We start from the raw sequence: 17500 nt of genomic DNA, 5'->3' as shown, positions 1-17500 counted from the left end.
AGTACAGTAAAGTACAATAAAGTACAGTAAGGTACAGTGGAGTACAGTAAAGTACAGTAGAGTACAGTAAAGTACAGTAGAGTACAGTAAAGTACAGTATAGTAAGGTACAGTAGAGTACAGTACAGTAAGGTACAGTACGGTACAGTAGAGTACAGTATAGTATAGTACAGTAAGGTACAGTACAGTACAGTACAGTAAGGTACAGTAAGGTACAGTAGAGTACAGTAAAGGACAGTAAGGTACAGTACAGTAAGGTACAGTAGAGTACAGTAAAGTACAGTAAGGTACAGTAAAGTACAAAACAATACAGTAAGGTACAGTAGAGTACAGTAAATTACAGTAGAGTACAGTAAAGTACAATAAAGTACAGTAAAGTACAATAAAGTACAGTAAGGTACAGTGGAGTACAGTAAAGTACAGTAGAGTACAGTAAAGTACAGTAGAGTACAGTAAAGTACAGTAAGTTACAGTAGAGTACAGTAAAGTACAGTAAGGTAGAGTACAGTAAAGTACAGTAAGTTACAGTACAGTACAGTACAGTACAGTACAGTACAGTACAGTAAGGTGCAGTACAGTATAGTAAGGTACAGTACAATACTGTAGGGTACTGTACCTTACAGTACCTTAAAGTATCCTATTTGTTGGGTTGGAATCGAGCCCACACTGTTTCGAAGGAACAGTATTTCTAGTTATTATTAATATTATTATTATTAGAACAAAGGATTCATCATTCACCACTATGCTGGGAAGGTATTAATACATATTATTATTATTAATATTATTATTATTAGAACAAAGGATTCATCATCCACCACTATGCTGGGAAGGTATTATAATAACTATTATTATTATTATTAATATTAGAACAAAGGATTCATCATCCACCACTATGCTGGGAAGGTATTATAATAACTATTATTATTATTATTAATATTAGAACAAAGGATTCATCATCCACCACTATGCTGGGAAGGTATTAATAAATATTATTGTGGGCTCGCCTGGAAGGCGAGCACACTTTAGTTATCTTCATTATTGTGGGCTCGCCTGGAAGGCGAGCACACGTATGTTATCTTCATTATTTATCTATCAGTCAGTCAGTCAGTCAGTCAGTCAGTATCTCCTCAAAACTTTGGCGCGCTTCATCTCTTAAACGCTTACACCTTTCAACACCATTCAAATTTTTATGTGTTCAGCTTACTGAGGACACGTGTGCTTGTACTTTTGGTTTTGAAATGTTTTGTAGTTTAATTATAAAAAAATAAAAATGTTTAACTTTAAGCACCCAATGCATTTCCAATGGGTTTAGTGAGTGGGGAGAGAGTGAGACAGAGGAAAGGGACCCATGTTTATATTAAGTCGCTGTGGCTGCAATATTCACACTTCAGATATGCTATTTATATCAATGCGTTCACACAGGTCTGATGTCTGATTTGATCCAAATGTCTAAGCTGTGTGATGTATAAAACTATAGTTATAGTTAAAACTATAAATAAATGTCCCTCTCCACTCTACTGATTGACACAGCTGTGATTAAAGGCTTGGCTGTCATTGGCTGTTCTGTGGTGATGTAGCCTTACATAAGTCGACCCTGCAGTGACAATGCGAAAGTCTCGGCAGAGGCGTCTTAATGTAAGGCTAGTGGTGCTGCAAAGTAACCAAGTACATTTACTCAAGTATATACAAACAAGTACTTGTACCTACAGTACAATTTTTAGGTACTTTTACTCTAATTTCCATTTTTGTTACTTATACTCTACTATAAATACAGCATTTGACAGCTTCAGTTACTTTTTATTTAGCAGATTTTATTATTAATAATAATAATAATTATTAACACGCACGCACGCACGCACGCACACACGCACACACACACACACACACACGCATACACACACACTGACACACAAACAACTGTTACTGTGTTACTGTGGAGACGTTTGCTTGTATTTGTCTTTGACACATGTTTTGTAGTGTTTTAGAAATTTAACTTAAAAAGAATAAGGTTCCCGGGCGATGGGCTTTACAGTATATATCCTAGAACCCGCAGGGGCACTCTGTGTGGTTGTTGTTGGTTGTCAGGGAGATATCACAACCAATGCATTTCCAAATCAGACGATCAACCGAAGTGGACCCACCTGGCAAAACCACACCCCAAACACTTTAAAAGCCATGAATTTCAGCCTGTCTGCATTTGAATCCTAGTATATCCCATATGCATTTGGATCAGCATGTCCCGTACTGTATACCAACTTTTACTTTACACTTTTGTTACTTATACTCCACTGCAATTGCATTTGGCAGCTTTAGTTACTTGTTACTTTGCAGATTTTATTATTAATACAAAACATACGGTAGATGAATCACGTAGAAGCTGATCTACAATGTGACATTGCGACATGTTGTGATCTTGTAGATCTGCTGTTTTTAAAAAGCTTGTCAATATTAGGACCATCTGCGTACTATTACTTTGATGTGGTTTGCTGGTTTGCAAAGTGTAGTTCAGGGAACCCTAGGACAGACACACACACACACACACACACACACACACACACACACACACACACACACACACACACACACACACACACACACACACACACACACACACACACACACACACACACACACACACACACACACACAGGTTCCCCATCTTTCTTCCCAGGCTTTAAACAGCCATAACTTCAGTTCCCAACATGCTACTGGTCTCGAACTTTTGTTGTTGGTTACCCGTCCACATTATATTTTAATTTTATTTTGATTTAATTGTCCATACCTTTAAAGGACCAGGTCACCTCTGGGACAACCAGATCTTATTTTATTGTTGTGTGGGACACGATCAACACAATCCTGTAATTTCTTGTGTTCAATCTGTGTTTTTAGATATTTTATTATTTCAGCATGCTACAACTGGTCATATGATGCTTTGTAGCATGATATTGCATCATCTCATGCATCATATGATGCAAAATGCATCATATGACCAGTTGTAGCATACTGAAATACTAAAATATCTAAAAACACAGATTGAACACAAAAAATAACTCAACATTGTGTTGATCGTGTCCCCACACAACAATAAAATAAGATCTGGTTGTCCCAAAGGTGACCTGGTCCTTTAAGTTATGTAATAACACTGCTTGTCTACATTGTATTTGCATTACCATTTTACGTCAGTAAAATGAAAGAGAGCATTGCCTGGGAACTTGACACTTTTACTATTATTGTTTTGGGTTGGAATCGAGCCCACACTGTTTCGAAGGAACAGTATTTCTAGTTTATCTATCAGTCAGTCAGTCAGTCAGTCAGTATCCTAAAACTTTGGCGCGCTTCATCTCCTACACGCTTACACCTTTCAACACCATTCAAATTTTTATGTGTTCAGCTTACTGAGGACACGTGTGCTTGTATTTTTCTTTTTGAAATGTTTTGTAGTATAAATATAAAAAAATAAAAATGTTTAACTTTAAGCACCCAATGCATTTCCAATGGGTTTAGTGAGTGGAGAGAAGGATAATAGACCCATGTTTATGTTAAGGCGCTGTGGCTGCAGTGTTCACACTTCAGATATGCTATCTATATCATTGCGTTCACACAGGTCTGCTCTCTGATTTGATCCAAATGTCTAAGCTGTGTGATGTATAAAACTATAGTTATAGTTAAAACTATAAATAAATGTCCCTCTCCACTCTACTGATTACACAGCTGTGATCAAGAATCAAGTCCGGGCGATGGGATGTAAATCCCATAGCCATATATCCTAGAGCCCGCAGGGACAGTCAGCCATATTAGTGGTTGTTGTTGGTTGTCAGGGAGATATCAAAACCAATGCATTTCCAAGTCAGATCCACAAACACAATAAAAGCCATGCTCCACTCCTCAGTCTGGAGTGGCCACATAGAAGAACGCCTTGGTTATAGACATAGTGGAGGACAGATGTGATCTGGGATTGTTAGCCTACAGTATATGCACTCAATATACTCCACTACAGTTGGAGTCCATTTGACAGTTGCTGGTTCCCAAACACAGAATCAAAAATGTAGATCTAGAACACATAGAATATGTACAGTACAGTAAGGTTCAGTAGAGTACAGTAAAAGTACAGTAAGGTTCAGTAGAGTACAGTAAAGTACAGTAAGGTACAGAAAGGTACAGTACAGAAAGGTACAGTAGAGTACAGTACAGTAAGGTACAGTAAAGTACAATACAGTACAGTAAGGTACAGTAGAGTACAGTAAAGTACAATAAAGTACAGTAAAGTAGAATAAAGTACAGTAAGGTACAGTGGAGTACAGTAAAGTACAGTAGAGTACAGTAAAGTACAGTATAGTAAGGTACAGTAGAGTACAGTACAGTAAGGTACAGTACGGTACAGTAGAGTACAGTATAGTATAGTACAGTAAGGTACAGTACAGTACAGTAAGGTACAGTAGAGTACAGTACAGTAAGGTACAGTAGAGTACAGTAAAGTACAGTAAGTTACAGTAGAATACAGTAAAGTACAGTACAGTAGAGTACAGTAAAGTACAGTAAGTTACAGTACAGTACAGTACAGTACAGTACAGTACAGTACAGTACAGTAAGGTGCAGTACAGTATAGTAAGGTACAGTACAATACTGTAAGGTACTGTACCTTACAGTACCTTAAAGTATCCTATTTGTTGGGTTGGAATCGAGCCCACACTGTTTCGAAGGAACAGTATTTCTAGTTATTATTAATATTATTATTATTAGAACAAAGGATTCATCATTCACCACTATGCTGGGAAGGTATTATTAAATATTATTATTAATATTATTATTAATTAGAACAAAGGATTCATCATCCACCACTATGCTGGGAAGGTATTATAATAACTATTATTATTAATATTATTATTAATTAGAACAAAGGATTCATCATCCACCACTATGCTGGGAAGGTATTATAATAACTATTATTATTATTAATATTATTATTATTAATATTAGAACAAAGGATTCATCATCCACCACTATGCTGGGAAGGTATTATAATAACTATTATTATTATTAATATTATTATTATTAATATTAGAACAAAGGATTCATCATTCACCACTATGCTGGGAAGGTATTAATACATATTAATATTCATATTCATATTATTATTATTATTAGAACAAAGGATTCATCATCCACCACTATGCTGGGAAGGTATTATAATAACTATTATTATTATTATTAATATTAGAACAAAGGATTCATCATTCACCACTATGCTGGGAAGGTATTAATAACTATTATTATTAATATTATTAGAACAAAGGCTTCATCATCCACCACTACACGTCACACTTCTCCCCTACTCATATCTCCGCCACCGTTGCCCCGATCCATGCCAAACTTTGCACACACACTCCTTGGCTGCCAAACCACAACCTGGTTTCTCACATCGCCCTCTTCTAGCGCCACCATGAGGCCGATTCTCGTAAAAAAAAAGATATGGACACTGCTCCTACAAATTTTGCCCTAAAATCACACAAAGCGGTACACAGTAATTCTAAAGTCATGTCATCAACATGGATCTGTCCCATTTCCCATATGCCCTCCTGATTGGCTACCATTGCCCTCTAAAGTTTGTGTATGTGACCTGACGGTCACTTATCACCCGATTAGGGAGTCTTACTGGTAATAACTTGTCTCGGTATGACCATTAGTATCGCAACGGTTTTAGTTTTCGTTTTTGTTTTTGAAGAATGCTTAGTTTTCACTTTTGCTATCAGCACATTGTAAACACGGTGGTGATGGTAATCAAATATGTAATCAATTAATCTATTTTAAAATGATCCATTCTACTTGGCTCACAATGAGTGGCAATCAGAGACATATTGTGCGGTTGTAGACGGGCTGATTCACACATTTTCTGACATGCAGAAAAAAGCATCGCTTGATTGATGATTGATTGACACCTGTCTTGTCAGATGTCGTATGATTAATTGAACATGATTGACATGTGTCTTGTCAGGTGTCGTACGACGTCAGCGGCTTCTGTGAGCGAAACAGAGACGTGCTCTTCAATGACATCATCGAGCTGATGCAGAGCAGCGAGTTGTAAGTACTGAACTGGAATCTGGAGTCATGGAATGGACTCCTTTGTTCTGGAGCAGCATCCATTGACTGTCTTCTTAGTAGGGGTGTAACGATACATTTTAATAGTGATTCGATACATATCACGATACATGGTTGATGATATGATACATGGACGATATTGGTTCATTCATGAAGATACTATACGATTCGTTTTCAAAAAGGATTTTACGTTTATTAGTGATGTGTCCTGTTGGCAGTGCCTTCATTATAGAGGCGACCGCAGTTTTCCCGGTGAACCTGTGTGCAACGGTGGGGGCCGATGGGCAAGGAGGGTCACAAGCTTATGAGAAACAACTAAAATAAGACCTTAAAACCTGGCGAAAACAGTTGCGTGCATTAGTGCAAGATTAGATGAGGATAAAGGAAATCATTAAATGGAAAACATTAAATTAACTTCACTAACCTACTAGTAAAACTACCACGATCTTGCCACACGTGAATAATTGTGGTTGTAAACAATAACACAAACAATATACATCCTTAGTCTAGCAGTGGGAAGAAGAGGTTATCATCATGGCCCCAAATAACTTTTAAATATCTTGCAATTGGCGATGAGTCTCTTACGAAATCATTAGATCCATGTTCCATGTTTTCACAGCTCCTTCATCAGATCCATGTTGTTACAGTGTGTATAAATGATGTGTTCTGTTCACAGCTCCTTCATCAGATCCATGTTCCATGTTTTCACAGTGCGTTCATCAGGTCCATGTTCCCAGAGAACCTGGAGGCTGAGAAGAGAGGGTTAGGGTCACAGTGTGTGTAGAGCTGTGTATAAATGATATGTTCTCTCCTCAGTGCGTTCATCAGGTCCATGTTCCATGTTTTCACAGTGCGTTCATTAGGTCCATGTTCCATGTTTTCACAGTGCGTTCATTAGGTCCATGTTCCATGTTTTCACAGTGCGTTCATCAGGTCCATGTTCCATGTTTTCACAGTGCGTTCATCAGAGCCATGTTCCATGTTTTCACAGTGCGTTCATCAGGTCCATGTTCCCAGAGAACCTGGAGGCTGAGAAGAGAGGGTTAGGGTTCTCTTCACAGTGTGTATATATATATTATGATATGTTCTGTTAGGGTTAGGGTTATATTATGATGTGTTGTGTCCTCAGTGCGTTCATCAGGTCCATGTTCCATGTTTTCACAGTGCGTTCATCAGGTCCATGTTCCATGTTTTCACAGTGCGTTCATCAGGTCCATGTTCCATGTTTTCACAGTGCGTTCATCAGGGCCATGTTCCATGTTTTCACAGTGCGTTCATCAGGGCCATGTTCCATGTTTTCACAGTGCGTTCATCAGAGCCATGTTCCCAGAGAACCTGGAGGCTGAGAAGAGAGGAAGACCCTCCACCGCCAGCAGTAAGATCAAGGTCAGAGGTCACACCGAGCTGCCAGGGGTTGGAGGTTCCAATCCCTGTGCAGAGCAAGGCATCAAGCTCTTTAGAACCCTTTAAAACCCTTTAAAACCCTTTAAAACCTGAGGCTTCTGAACATGTTGCAGCTTGTATGTCTGCTATCTTTCAATAGCCAAAGTATTCCTAAAAGATAACCTGAAAAGTTGTTGCGACCGCCAGGGATCATTTAGTAAGAGAAAGCTGTGATATCGTCCTCCGTCATGCACTGGGATCAATTCATCCTTTTATTTGCCAAGCTGCATATTATTTAAACCCTCTAAATGGTAAATGGTAAATGTTGCATTTATATAGTGCTTTTATCCAAAGCGCTTTACATAGATTGTGCATTACATTCACCCATTCACACACACATTCATACACCGGTGGCGGAGGAAACCATGCAAGGCACCAACCTGCTCACCGGGAGCAATTAGGGGTTCAGAGTCTTGCCCAAGGACCCTTCGAACTGAGAACCCTTCGGGAACCCTTCATGCTCTAATAACGGTTTCTATACCCCTGAGCCATGCCGCCCCTCTAGAATTGGTAAAACGGACCTGGAAATAATGTACTTGATACAGTCTTTTCTTTTTCACCAAATCTCTTTGGCAAAAAATAGCCGATCTACAAGCTCACAACGCGCCACAAGACAATGAATGCAATTTTTTGGCAAATGTTCATCCCCAGGATAATAATGGAGGTTGGGGATATTCTGAAAATTGTAAATCACAATTTATTTGGTCATGTGTGTGTAGAAACAACCTGGTGCTGCACCCCCACTGCATCCTAACCTGTGTGTGTGTGTGTGTGTGTGTGTGTGTGTGTGCGTGTGCGTGTGCGTGCATGCGTGCGTGCGTGTGTGTGCATACAGAAACAAGCCAACAACCTGGTCCAGACCCTCATGCTCTGCACCCCCCACTACATCCGCTGCATCAAGCCCAACGAGACCAAGCGGGCTCGGGACTGGGAGGAGTCTCGGGTGAAGCACCAGGTGGAGTACCTGGGCCTCCGGGAGAACATCAGGGTCCGCAGGGCGGGCTACGCCTTTAGGAGGGGCTTCAGCAAGTTCCTACAGAGGTCAGCAAACACACACTTTTATTGTCTCCACCAGCCTGCAGAGGTCAGCAAACACACACTCTTATTGTCTCCACCAGTCTACAGAGGTCAGCAAACACACACTCTTATTGTCTCCACCAGTCTACAGAGGACAGCAAACACACACTCTTATTGTCTCCACCAGTCTACAGAGGACAGCAAACACACACTCTTATTGTCTCCACCAGTCTACAGAGGTCAGCAAACACACACTCTTATTGTCTCCACCAGCCTACAGAGGTCAGCAAACACACACTCTTATTGTCTCCACCAGCCTGCAGAGGTCAGCAAACACACTCTTATTGTCTCCACCAGCCTACAGAGGTCAGCAAACACACACTCTTATTGTCTCCACCAGCATGCAGAGGTCAGCAAACACACACTCTTATTGTCTCCACCAGTCTACAGAGGTCAGCAAACACACACTCTTATTGTCTCCACCAGCCTACAGAGGTCAGCAAACACACACTCTTATTGTCTCCACCAGCCTGCAGAGGTCAGCAAACACACACTCTTATTGTCTCCACCAGCCTACAGAGGTCAGCAAACACACACTCTTATTGTCTCCACCAGTCTACAGAGGTCAGCAAACACACACTCTTATTGTCTCCACCAGCATGCAGAGGTCAGCAAACACACACTCTTATTGTCTCCACCAGTCTACAGAGGTCAGCAAACACACACTCTTATTGTCTCCACCAGTCTGCAGAGGTCAGCAAACACACACTCTTATTGTCTCCACCAGTCTACAGAGGTCAGCAAACACACACTCTTATTGTCTCCACCAGCATGCAGAGGTCAGCAAACACACACTCTTATTGTCTCCACCAGTCTACAGAGGTCAGCAAACACACACTCTTATTGTCTCCACCAGCCTACAGAGGTCAGCAAACACACACTCTTATTGTCTCCACCAGCATGCAGAGGTCAGCAAACACACACTCTTATTGTCTCCACCAGTCTACAGAGGTCAGCAAACACACACTCTTATTGTCTCCACCAGCATGCAGAGGTCAGCAAACACACACTCTTATTGTCTCCACCAGCCTGCAGAGGTCAGCAAACACACACTCTTATTGTCTCCACCAGCATGCAGAGGTCAGCAAACACACACTCTTATTGTCTCCACCAGTCTATAGAGGTCAGCAAACACACACTCTTATTGTCTCCACCAGCCTGCAGAGGTCAGCAAACACACACTCTTATTGTCTCCACCAGCATGCAGAGGTCAGCAAACACACACTCTTATTGTCTCCACCAGTCTATAGAGGTCAGCAAACACACACTCTTATTGTCTCCACCAGCCTACAGAGGTCAGCAAACACACACTCTTATTGTCTCCACCAGCATGCAGAGGTCAGCAAACACACACTCTTATTGTCTCCACCAGTCTACAGAGGTCAGCAAACACACACTCTTATTGTCTCCACCAGTCTACAGAGGTCAGCAAACACACACTCTTATTGTCTCCACCAGTCTACAGAGGTCAGCAAACACACACTCTTATTGTCTCCACCAGCATGCAGAGGTCAGCAAACACACACTCTTATTGTCTCCACCAGTCTACAGAGGTCAGCAAACACACACTCTTATTGTCTCCACCAGTCTACAGAGGTCAGCAAACACACACTCTTATTGTCTCCACCAGTCTGCAGAGGTCAGCAAACACACACTCTTATTGTCTCCACCAGCCTACAGAGGTCAGCAAACACACACTCTTATTGTCTCCACCAGCATGCAGAGGTCAGCAAACACACACTCTTATTGTCTCCACCAGTCTGCAGAGGTCAGCAAACACACACTCTTATTGTCTCCACCAGTCTACAGAGGTCAGCAAACACACACTCTTATTGTCTCCACCAGTCTACAGAGGTCAGCAAACACACACTCTTATTGTCTCCACCAGTCTACAGAGGTCAGCAAACACACACTCTTATTGTCTCCACCAGTCTACAGAGGTCAGCAAACACACACTCTTATTGTCTCCACCAGCATGCAGAGGTCAGCAAACACACACTCTTATTGTCTCCACCAGTCTACAGAGGTCAGCAAACACACACTCTTATTGTCTCCACCAGCCTGCAGAGGTCAGCAAACACACACTCTTATTGTCTCCACCAGTCTACAGAGGTCAGCAAACACACACTCTTATTGTCTCCACCAGTCTGCAGAGGTCAGCAAACACACACTCTTATTGTCTCCACCAGCATGCAGAGGTCAGCAAACACACACTCTTATTGTCTCCACCAGCCTACAGAGGTCAGCAAACACACACTCTTATTGTCTCCACCAGTCTACAGAGGTCAGCAAACACACACTCTTATTGTCTCCACCAGCCTACAGAGGTCAGCAAACACACACTCTTATTGTCTCCACCAGCATGCAGAGGTCAGCAAACACACACTCTTATTGTCTCCACCAGTCTGCAGAGGTCAGCAAACACACACTCTTATTGTCTCCACCAGCCTACAGAGGTCAGCAAACACACACTCTTATTGTCTCCACCAGCATGCAGAGGTCAGCAAACACACACTCTTATTGTCTCCACCAGTCTACAGAGGTCAGCAAACACACACTCTTATTGTCTCCACCAGTCTGCAGAGGTCAGCAAACACACACTCTTATTGTCTCCACCAGCCTACAGAGGTCAGCAAACACACACTCTTATTGTCTCCACCAGTCTACAGAGGTCAGCAAACACACACTCTTATTGTCTCCACCAGTCTGCAGAGGTCAGCAAACACACACTCTTATTGTCTCCACCAGTCTACAGAGGTCAGCAAACACACACTCTTATTGTCTCCACCAGCATGCAGAGGTCAGCAAACACACACTCTTATTGTCTCCACCAGCATGCAGAGGTCAGCAAACACACACTCTTATTGTCTCCACCAGCCTACAGAGGTCAGCAAACACACACTCTTATTGTCTCCACCAGCCTGCAGAGGTCAGCAAACACACACTCTTATTGTCTCCACCAGCATGCAGAGGTCAGCAAACACACACTCTTATTGTCTCCACCAGCATGCAGAGGTCAGCAAACACACACTCTTATTGTCTCCACCAGTCTACAGAGGTCAGCAAACACACACTCTTATTGTCTCCACCAGTCTACAGAGGTCAGCAAACACACACTCTTATTGTCTCCACCAGCCTACAGAGGTCAGCAAACACACACTCTTATTGTCTCCACCAGTCTACAGAGGTCAGCAAACACACACTCTTATTGTCTCCACCAGTCTACAGAGGTCAGCAAACACACACTCTTATTGTCTCCACCAGTCTACAGAGGTCAGCAAACACACACTCTTATTGTCTCCACCAGCCTACAGAGGTCAGCAAACACACACTCTTATTGTCTCCACCAGCATGCAGAGGTCAGCAAACACACACTCTTATTGTCTCCACCAGTCTGCAGAGGTCAGCAAACACACACTCTTATTGTCTCCACCAGTCTACAGAGGTCAGCAAACACACACTCTTATTGTCTCCACCAGCATGCAGAGGTCAGCAAACACACACTCTTATTGTCTCCACCAGCCTACAGAGGTCAGCAAACACACACTCTTATTGTCTCCACCAGCATGCAGAGGTCAGCAAACACACACTCTTATTGTCTCCACCAGTCTACAGAGGTCAGCAAACACACACTCTTATTGTCTCCACCAGTCTACAGAGGTCAGCAAACACACACTCTTATTGTCTCCACCAGTCTACAGAGGTCAGCAAACACACACTCTTATTGTCTCCACCAGTCTACAGAGGTCAGCAAACACACACTCTTATTGTCTCCACCAGCATGCAGAGGTCAGCAAACACACACTCTTATTGTCTCCACCAGCCTGCAGAGGTCAGCAAACACACACTCTTATTGTCTCCACCAGTCTACAGAGGTCAGCAAACACACACTCTTATTGTCTCCACCAGCCTACAGAGGTCAGCAAACACACACTCTTATTGTCTCCACCAGTCTGCAGAGGTCAGCAAACACACACTCTTATTGTCTCCACCAGCATGCAGAGGTCAGCAAACACACACTCTTATTGTCTCCACCAGCCTGCAGAGGTCAGCAAACACACACTCTTATTGTCTCCACCAGTCTACAGAGGTCAGCAAACACACACTCTTATTGTCTCCACCAGCCTACAGAGGTCAGCAAACACACACTCTTATTGTCTCCACCAGCCTACAGAGGTCAGCAAACACACACTCTTATTGTCTCCACCAGTCTGCAGAGGTCAGCAAACACACACTCTTATTGTCTCCACCAGTCTGCAGAGGTCAGCAAACACACACTCTTATTGTCTCCACCAGCATGCAGAGGTCAGCAAACACACACTCTTATTGTCTCCACCAGTCTATAGAGGTCAGCAAACACACACTCTTATTGTCTCCACCAGTCTACAGAGGACAGCAAACACACACTCTTATTGTCTCCACCAGTCTACAGAGGTCAGCAAACACACACTCTTATTGTCTCCACCAGCATGCAGAGGTCAGCAAACACACACTCTTATTGTCTCCACCAGCCTGCAGAGGTCAGCAAACACACACTCTTATTGTCTCCACCAGTCTATAGAGGTCAGCAAACACACACTCTTATTGTCTCCACCAGCCTGCAGAGGTCAGCAAACACACACACTTAAGGGGGTTCCACACTAGGCGCGGTGTCCGTCGGGGCTGCCGCTAGGATCATCGGTGGCCGCACCGCGGTGAGACACAAACACACTCGCTCAGTGAGTAAACACTGTGCGGTATTTCACAAAGATGAACACAATCCATCTCTCAGCGCCCGTGTACGCATGCACAAACGAGCACACTCGCGGTGGATTTCACGGGAACGCGTCCGCTCGCCTCGCCACCCCAAAACTTCGCTGCGCGAGATAGGAGACAGTACAGTACAGTACAGTGTATTATTACAGACCATCCAATTTACAGCTCTTCATTTATTTTGCAGCAATGAATGCAAGGTTTCTTTGGTAACTTTGGTCTCCACATTTGAAGCTGCAGATTAGACAGAGAGGGTTTCAGCCTAAGGTCAAGACATGATGACATAAAGGAACAACTAACGGAATCTTCATCACTTCCGTCTTCATTGCTTCCGCGTGCGTCACACATAGGGAAGTTGCCAGGCCAATCAGAGGCAGGTGGGGGCTGGTCTTTACGCACGCACCCTGTAAGAACAGCTGAGCCGCGCAACATCGGAACTGGCTCTGTTGAATTGAATTGTGGTCCTTGGATAAGTCACGCTGTGATTGGCCAGTAGTCACTTTGACTGACAGCGTTCCCTTAGTTTTTCCAGGAAGTCCGGACTAGAACTTTTGCACATCGCTCCAATGAACTGCAGAGGCGAACGAGGCATCTAGCTCTTTATATCTGTGCATGTACCTACATGTGTGTGTGTGTGTGTTTAATGTACCTGTGTGTGTGTGTGTGTGTGTGTGTGTGTGTGTGTGTGTGTGTGTGTGTGTGTGTGTGTGTGTGTGTGTGTGTGTGTGTGTGTGTGTGTGTGTGTGTGTGTGTGTGTGTGTGTGTGTGTGTGTGTGTGTGTGTGTGTGTGTGTGTGTGCGTGCGTGCGTGTGTGTGCGTGCAGGTATGCCATCCTCACCAGGGAGACATGGCCTCGTTGGCAGGGTGAGGAGCGCCAGGGCGTGGTCCACATCCTCCGCTCTGTCAACATGGACTCTGATCAGTACCAGCTGGGGAGGACCAAGATCTTCATCAAAGCTCCAGAGTCTGTAGGTTCACACACACACACACACACACACACACACACACACACACACACACACACACACACAGTACCAGCTGGGACGCACCAAGATCTTCATCAAAGCACTAGAGTCTGTAGGTTCACCCATAGATATGAAACATTATCAGATAACTAGATCAGGGGTTCCCAAACATTTTTGCCTCAGGGCACCCCTATGAATATTCTTTTCATCCGAGGCACCCATTATATTCATAACTTTCACTCCCTTATAACTTATATTTATGGCATATTTTAGCGATTATGTTTTGGGGAAAACATTGAGATAACAGCCATTTTGGTTAGAACTGACTGAAAATAACTTTGTACTTCAAGTTTAAAATGAAACTAAATATTTTTTAAGTGTCCAAATAAATTCCAAATATTATCAAATTATCTCACGGCACCCCAGGGTGCCCCGTCACCCACTTTGAAAACCCCTGAACTAGATAATCTAGATAGATAGACTAGATTATCTAAACCAGATAAACTAGATCAGTGTTTCTCAACCACTGTGCCTGGGGACCTTTGGTGTGCCCCTGAGAAGGGCCAAGTGTACAAAAGGGTCAAAAGTACAGAATTGAAAATGTGTTTGAGTAAAAGTATAAAAGTAATTGGTAAAAAATATATACTTAATGTTAACTTTTTCTAAAAAAATGGATGCTAAAATATAAATAATAATTTGAAAATATTTTATAAAATAAATGCTTCATGTGTTCCTGTTCAAAGATGGTCCACAAAAAGCGTAAAATAATGATAAAATATTCATTTTGGCCGTTGTCAGCCTGACACTTTGTTTACATCCTATCAATCCATATAAAAGAATAGCAGGCCAAAATGATTATTTTATCATTATGTTATGCTTTTTGTGGACATTTTTCAACAGAAACTCGTGTATGAAACATATTTTTTATAAAATATTTCAGAATTTTTTTATTTATTTTAGCATCCGTTTTTCAAGAAAAAGTTGACTATAGCTCCTTTAAACTATCGGTTGTGTTACAGCTCTTCCTATTGGAGGAGATGAGAGAGAGGAAGTACAACGGCCACGCCAGGGTGATCCAGCAAGCCTGGAGGAAACACATCGCTGTCCGCAAGTACGTCAAGATGAGAGAAGAAGGTAAGAACTACCTAACTACTAACTACTACCCTAACCCTAACACCTTAACTACTACCCTAACCAGTACGTCAAGATGAGAGAAGAAGGTAAGAACACTACTACCTAACTACTACCCTAACCCTAACAACTTGGTTAACCAGATTTGTGGTTTTACCTATAACACCACCAATCAGTTTCAAACTGTGTAAGCGCACTCCCTAGAGGCTAAGGATAAACCTTTGCCCTGCATTTTTCACATCAGCCTTTTATAGCGCCACCTTTGGGCCGACTTATGTAAAACACATTTTTGGATATTACTCCTTCAGATTTTCTCCAAAAAAAACACAAATCAGTACACAGTATCTCTATAGTCATGTGATCAACGCTGATCCGTCTGATATTTCATATTCCATCCTGAAAGGCTAATATTGGCTTCCAAAGTTTGCAGGATTGCTCTGTTTTTGAACAAAATGCCTCAAATCATCAACGCAGCTTGCAATTACTGTGAAATTTGCCACACATATTCCCACTATGTCAAGGAACAAATGCTACCCTTTTCACATTGGCCTGTTATAGCGCCACCAGCAGGTAGACTTTAGCAAAACACATTTTTGGAACACAATAATTCAAATCATGCATGCAGCGTCCGACTGCCATGAAAGGTCTAATATTGGTGAAGAACACATGCCACCCTTTTTACATTGGCCTTTTATACAGTAGCACCACCAGGACGCCTGGCCTGGTGGAGACCTGTGCTCGGAAGAGCACTGCTTCTAGTTTTGTAGTGTTTCTGTCAGTTTTTTAAATGATCATTATCATCCCAGTGTCAGTCGTGACCAAACTCTTAGTTTATCCGTGTTGCGTTGTGGTTTGTTAACGACGTCCTTCTGTCCTCTCAGCCTCCGACATCCTGTTGAACAAGAAGGAGCGTCGCAGGAACAGCCTGAACAGGAACTTCGTGGGGGATTACATCGGGACCGACAACCACCCTGAGATCAGGCAGTTCGTCGGACGCAGGGAGAGGATCGACTTCGCCGACGTTGTGTTCAAGTTCGACCGCAGGTTCAGGGTAAGACCCTAAACCTAACCCTAAACCTAACCCTAAACCTAACCCTAACCCAGGTTCAGGGTGAGAGCTTTGGTGCTTTGGACCTGTTATTATGGGGTCATTAGTAAATAAACGAGTTTATAAAGAGTAGAAAAATATGCACATCTCTTAAATAAGGTGCTGGGTGGAAAATGGCCTAGTCGTAAAGAAACCTGCACAAAAACCTGCTCCAAATGAGGACATTTAGTGACAACCTTAAATAAGGTGCTGGGTGGAAACCCACACACTCTGCTCCAAATGAGTACATTTAGTGACAACCTTTTGGAGCACAAGCTCTTCATCTGGTGCACATTTAAATAACCCTTTTTACGTTAACTACTATATATATTTTTTTATTTTCCTTATAAAATATTTAAAGATATTAAAAAGAAATTTCAAATATTCAGAATATATTCATAGACTTTCATGAATTTGAAAATGATCTGAGAAATTCCTTGACTAGTTTTTTGTTGTAATAAGTAGTGAAAATAGCAGATCTACAAGCTCACAACATATTTGGGGTCTCAAGCTAAAAAGGAATCGCATGGATAAGTGGGATCAATCAAGGAAGTTAAAATAAGGAAAGGACACAGGGGCGTGTTTTGGCTCCATGACACCCTCTGTGACAAAACTGGCACCGGAAGTTGGGTGAATAACATTGGAGTCTAGAGCGCCGGCTGGGGCAGCTCATGAACAAAACAATAAATCTGAACGATAAATGGTGCGACGGACCAAAGGGACAAAGCGAGTTCGGGAGACGATCACGTGGTGCGCGCACCGCTGCGGGGGCTGGACCAGTGTTGATTTTGTCGACTAAAACTTTGGCAAAAAATATTTGTTGACTGCATTTTTTTCACTGACGAAAACTAAATAAAAACGTAATAAAAACTAAGCTGTGATGACTAAAACTAAGACTAAATTTGTTGACAATTTTGTCAACAAAATAAAAACTAGACTAAAATGTTGGG

General features: G+C 42.3%; 1 protein-coding gene across 1 annotated transcript in view; it reads left to right on the top strand.

Moving 5' to 3' along the window:
- Positions 1 to 17500, top strand: part of myo1eb (myosin IEb) — a 73884-nt gene that overhangs the window by 38781 nt on the left and 17603 nt on the right. The window contains exons 15-20 of the mRNA XM_080744569.1: positions 5992 to 6077; positions 7400 to 7481; positions 8374 to 8579; positions 14191 to 14335; positions 15352 to 15466; positions 16345 to 16514. Of these exons, the coding sequence (XP_080600695.1) occupies positions 5992 to 6077; positions 7400 to 7481; positions 8374 to 8579; positions 14191 to 14335; positions 15352 to 15466; positions 16345 to 16514 (804 nt within the window). The remainder of the gene's footprint in view (positions 1 to 5991; positions 6078 to 7399; positions 7482 to 8373; positions 8580 to 14190; positions 14336 to 15351; positions 15467 to 16344; positions 16515 to 17500) is intronic.

The sequence above is a fragment of the Nannobrachium achirus genome (assembly GCF_963921795.1).
Source record: "Nannobrachium achirus genome assembly, chromosome: 2".
Lineage (NCBI taxonomy): Eukaryota > Metazoa > Chordata > Actinopteri > Myctophiformes > Myctophidae > Nannobrachium > Nannobrachium achirus.
The sequence above is the reverse complement of the archived record's forward strand: the minus strand, read 5'-3'. Positions and strand labels throughout refer to the sequence as shown.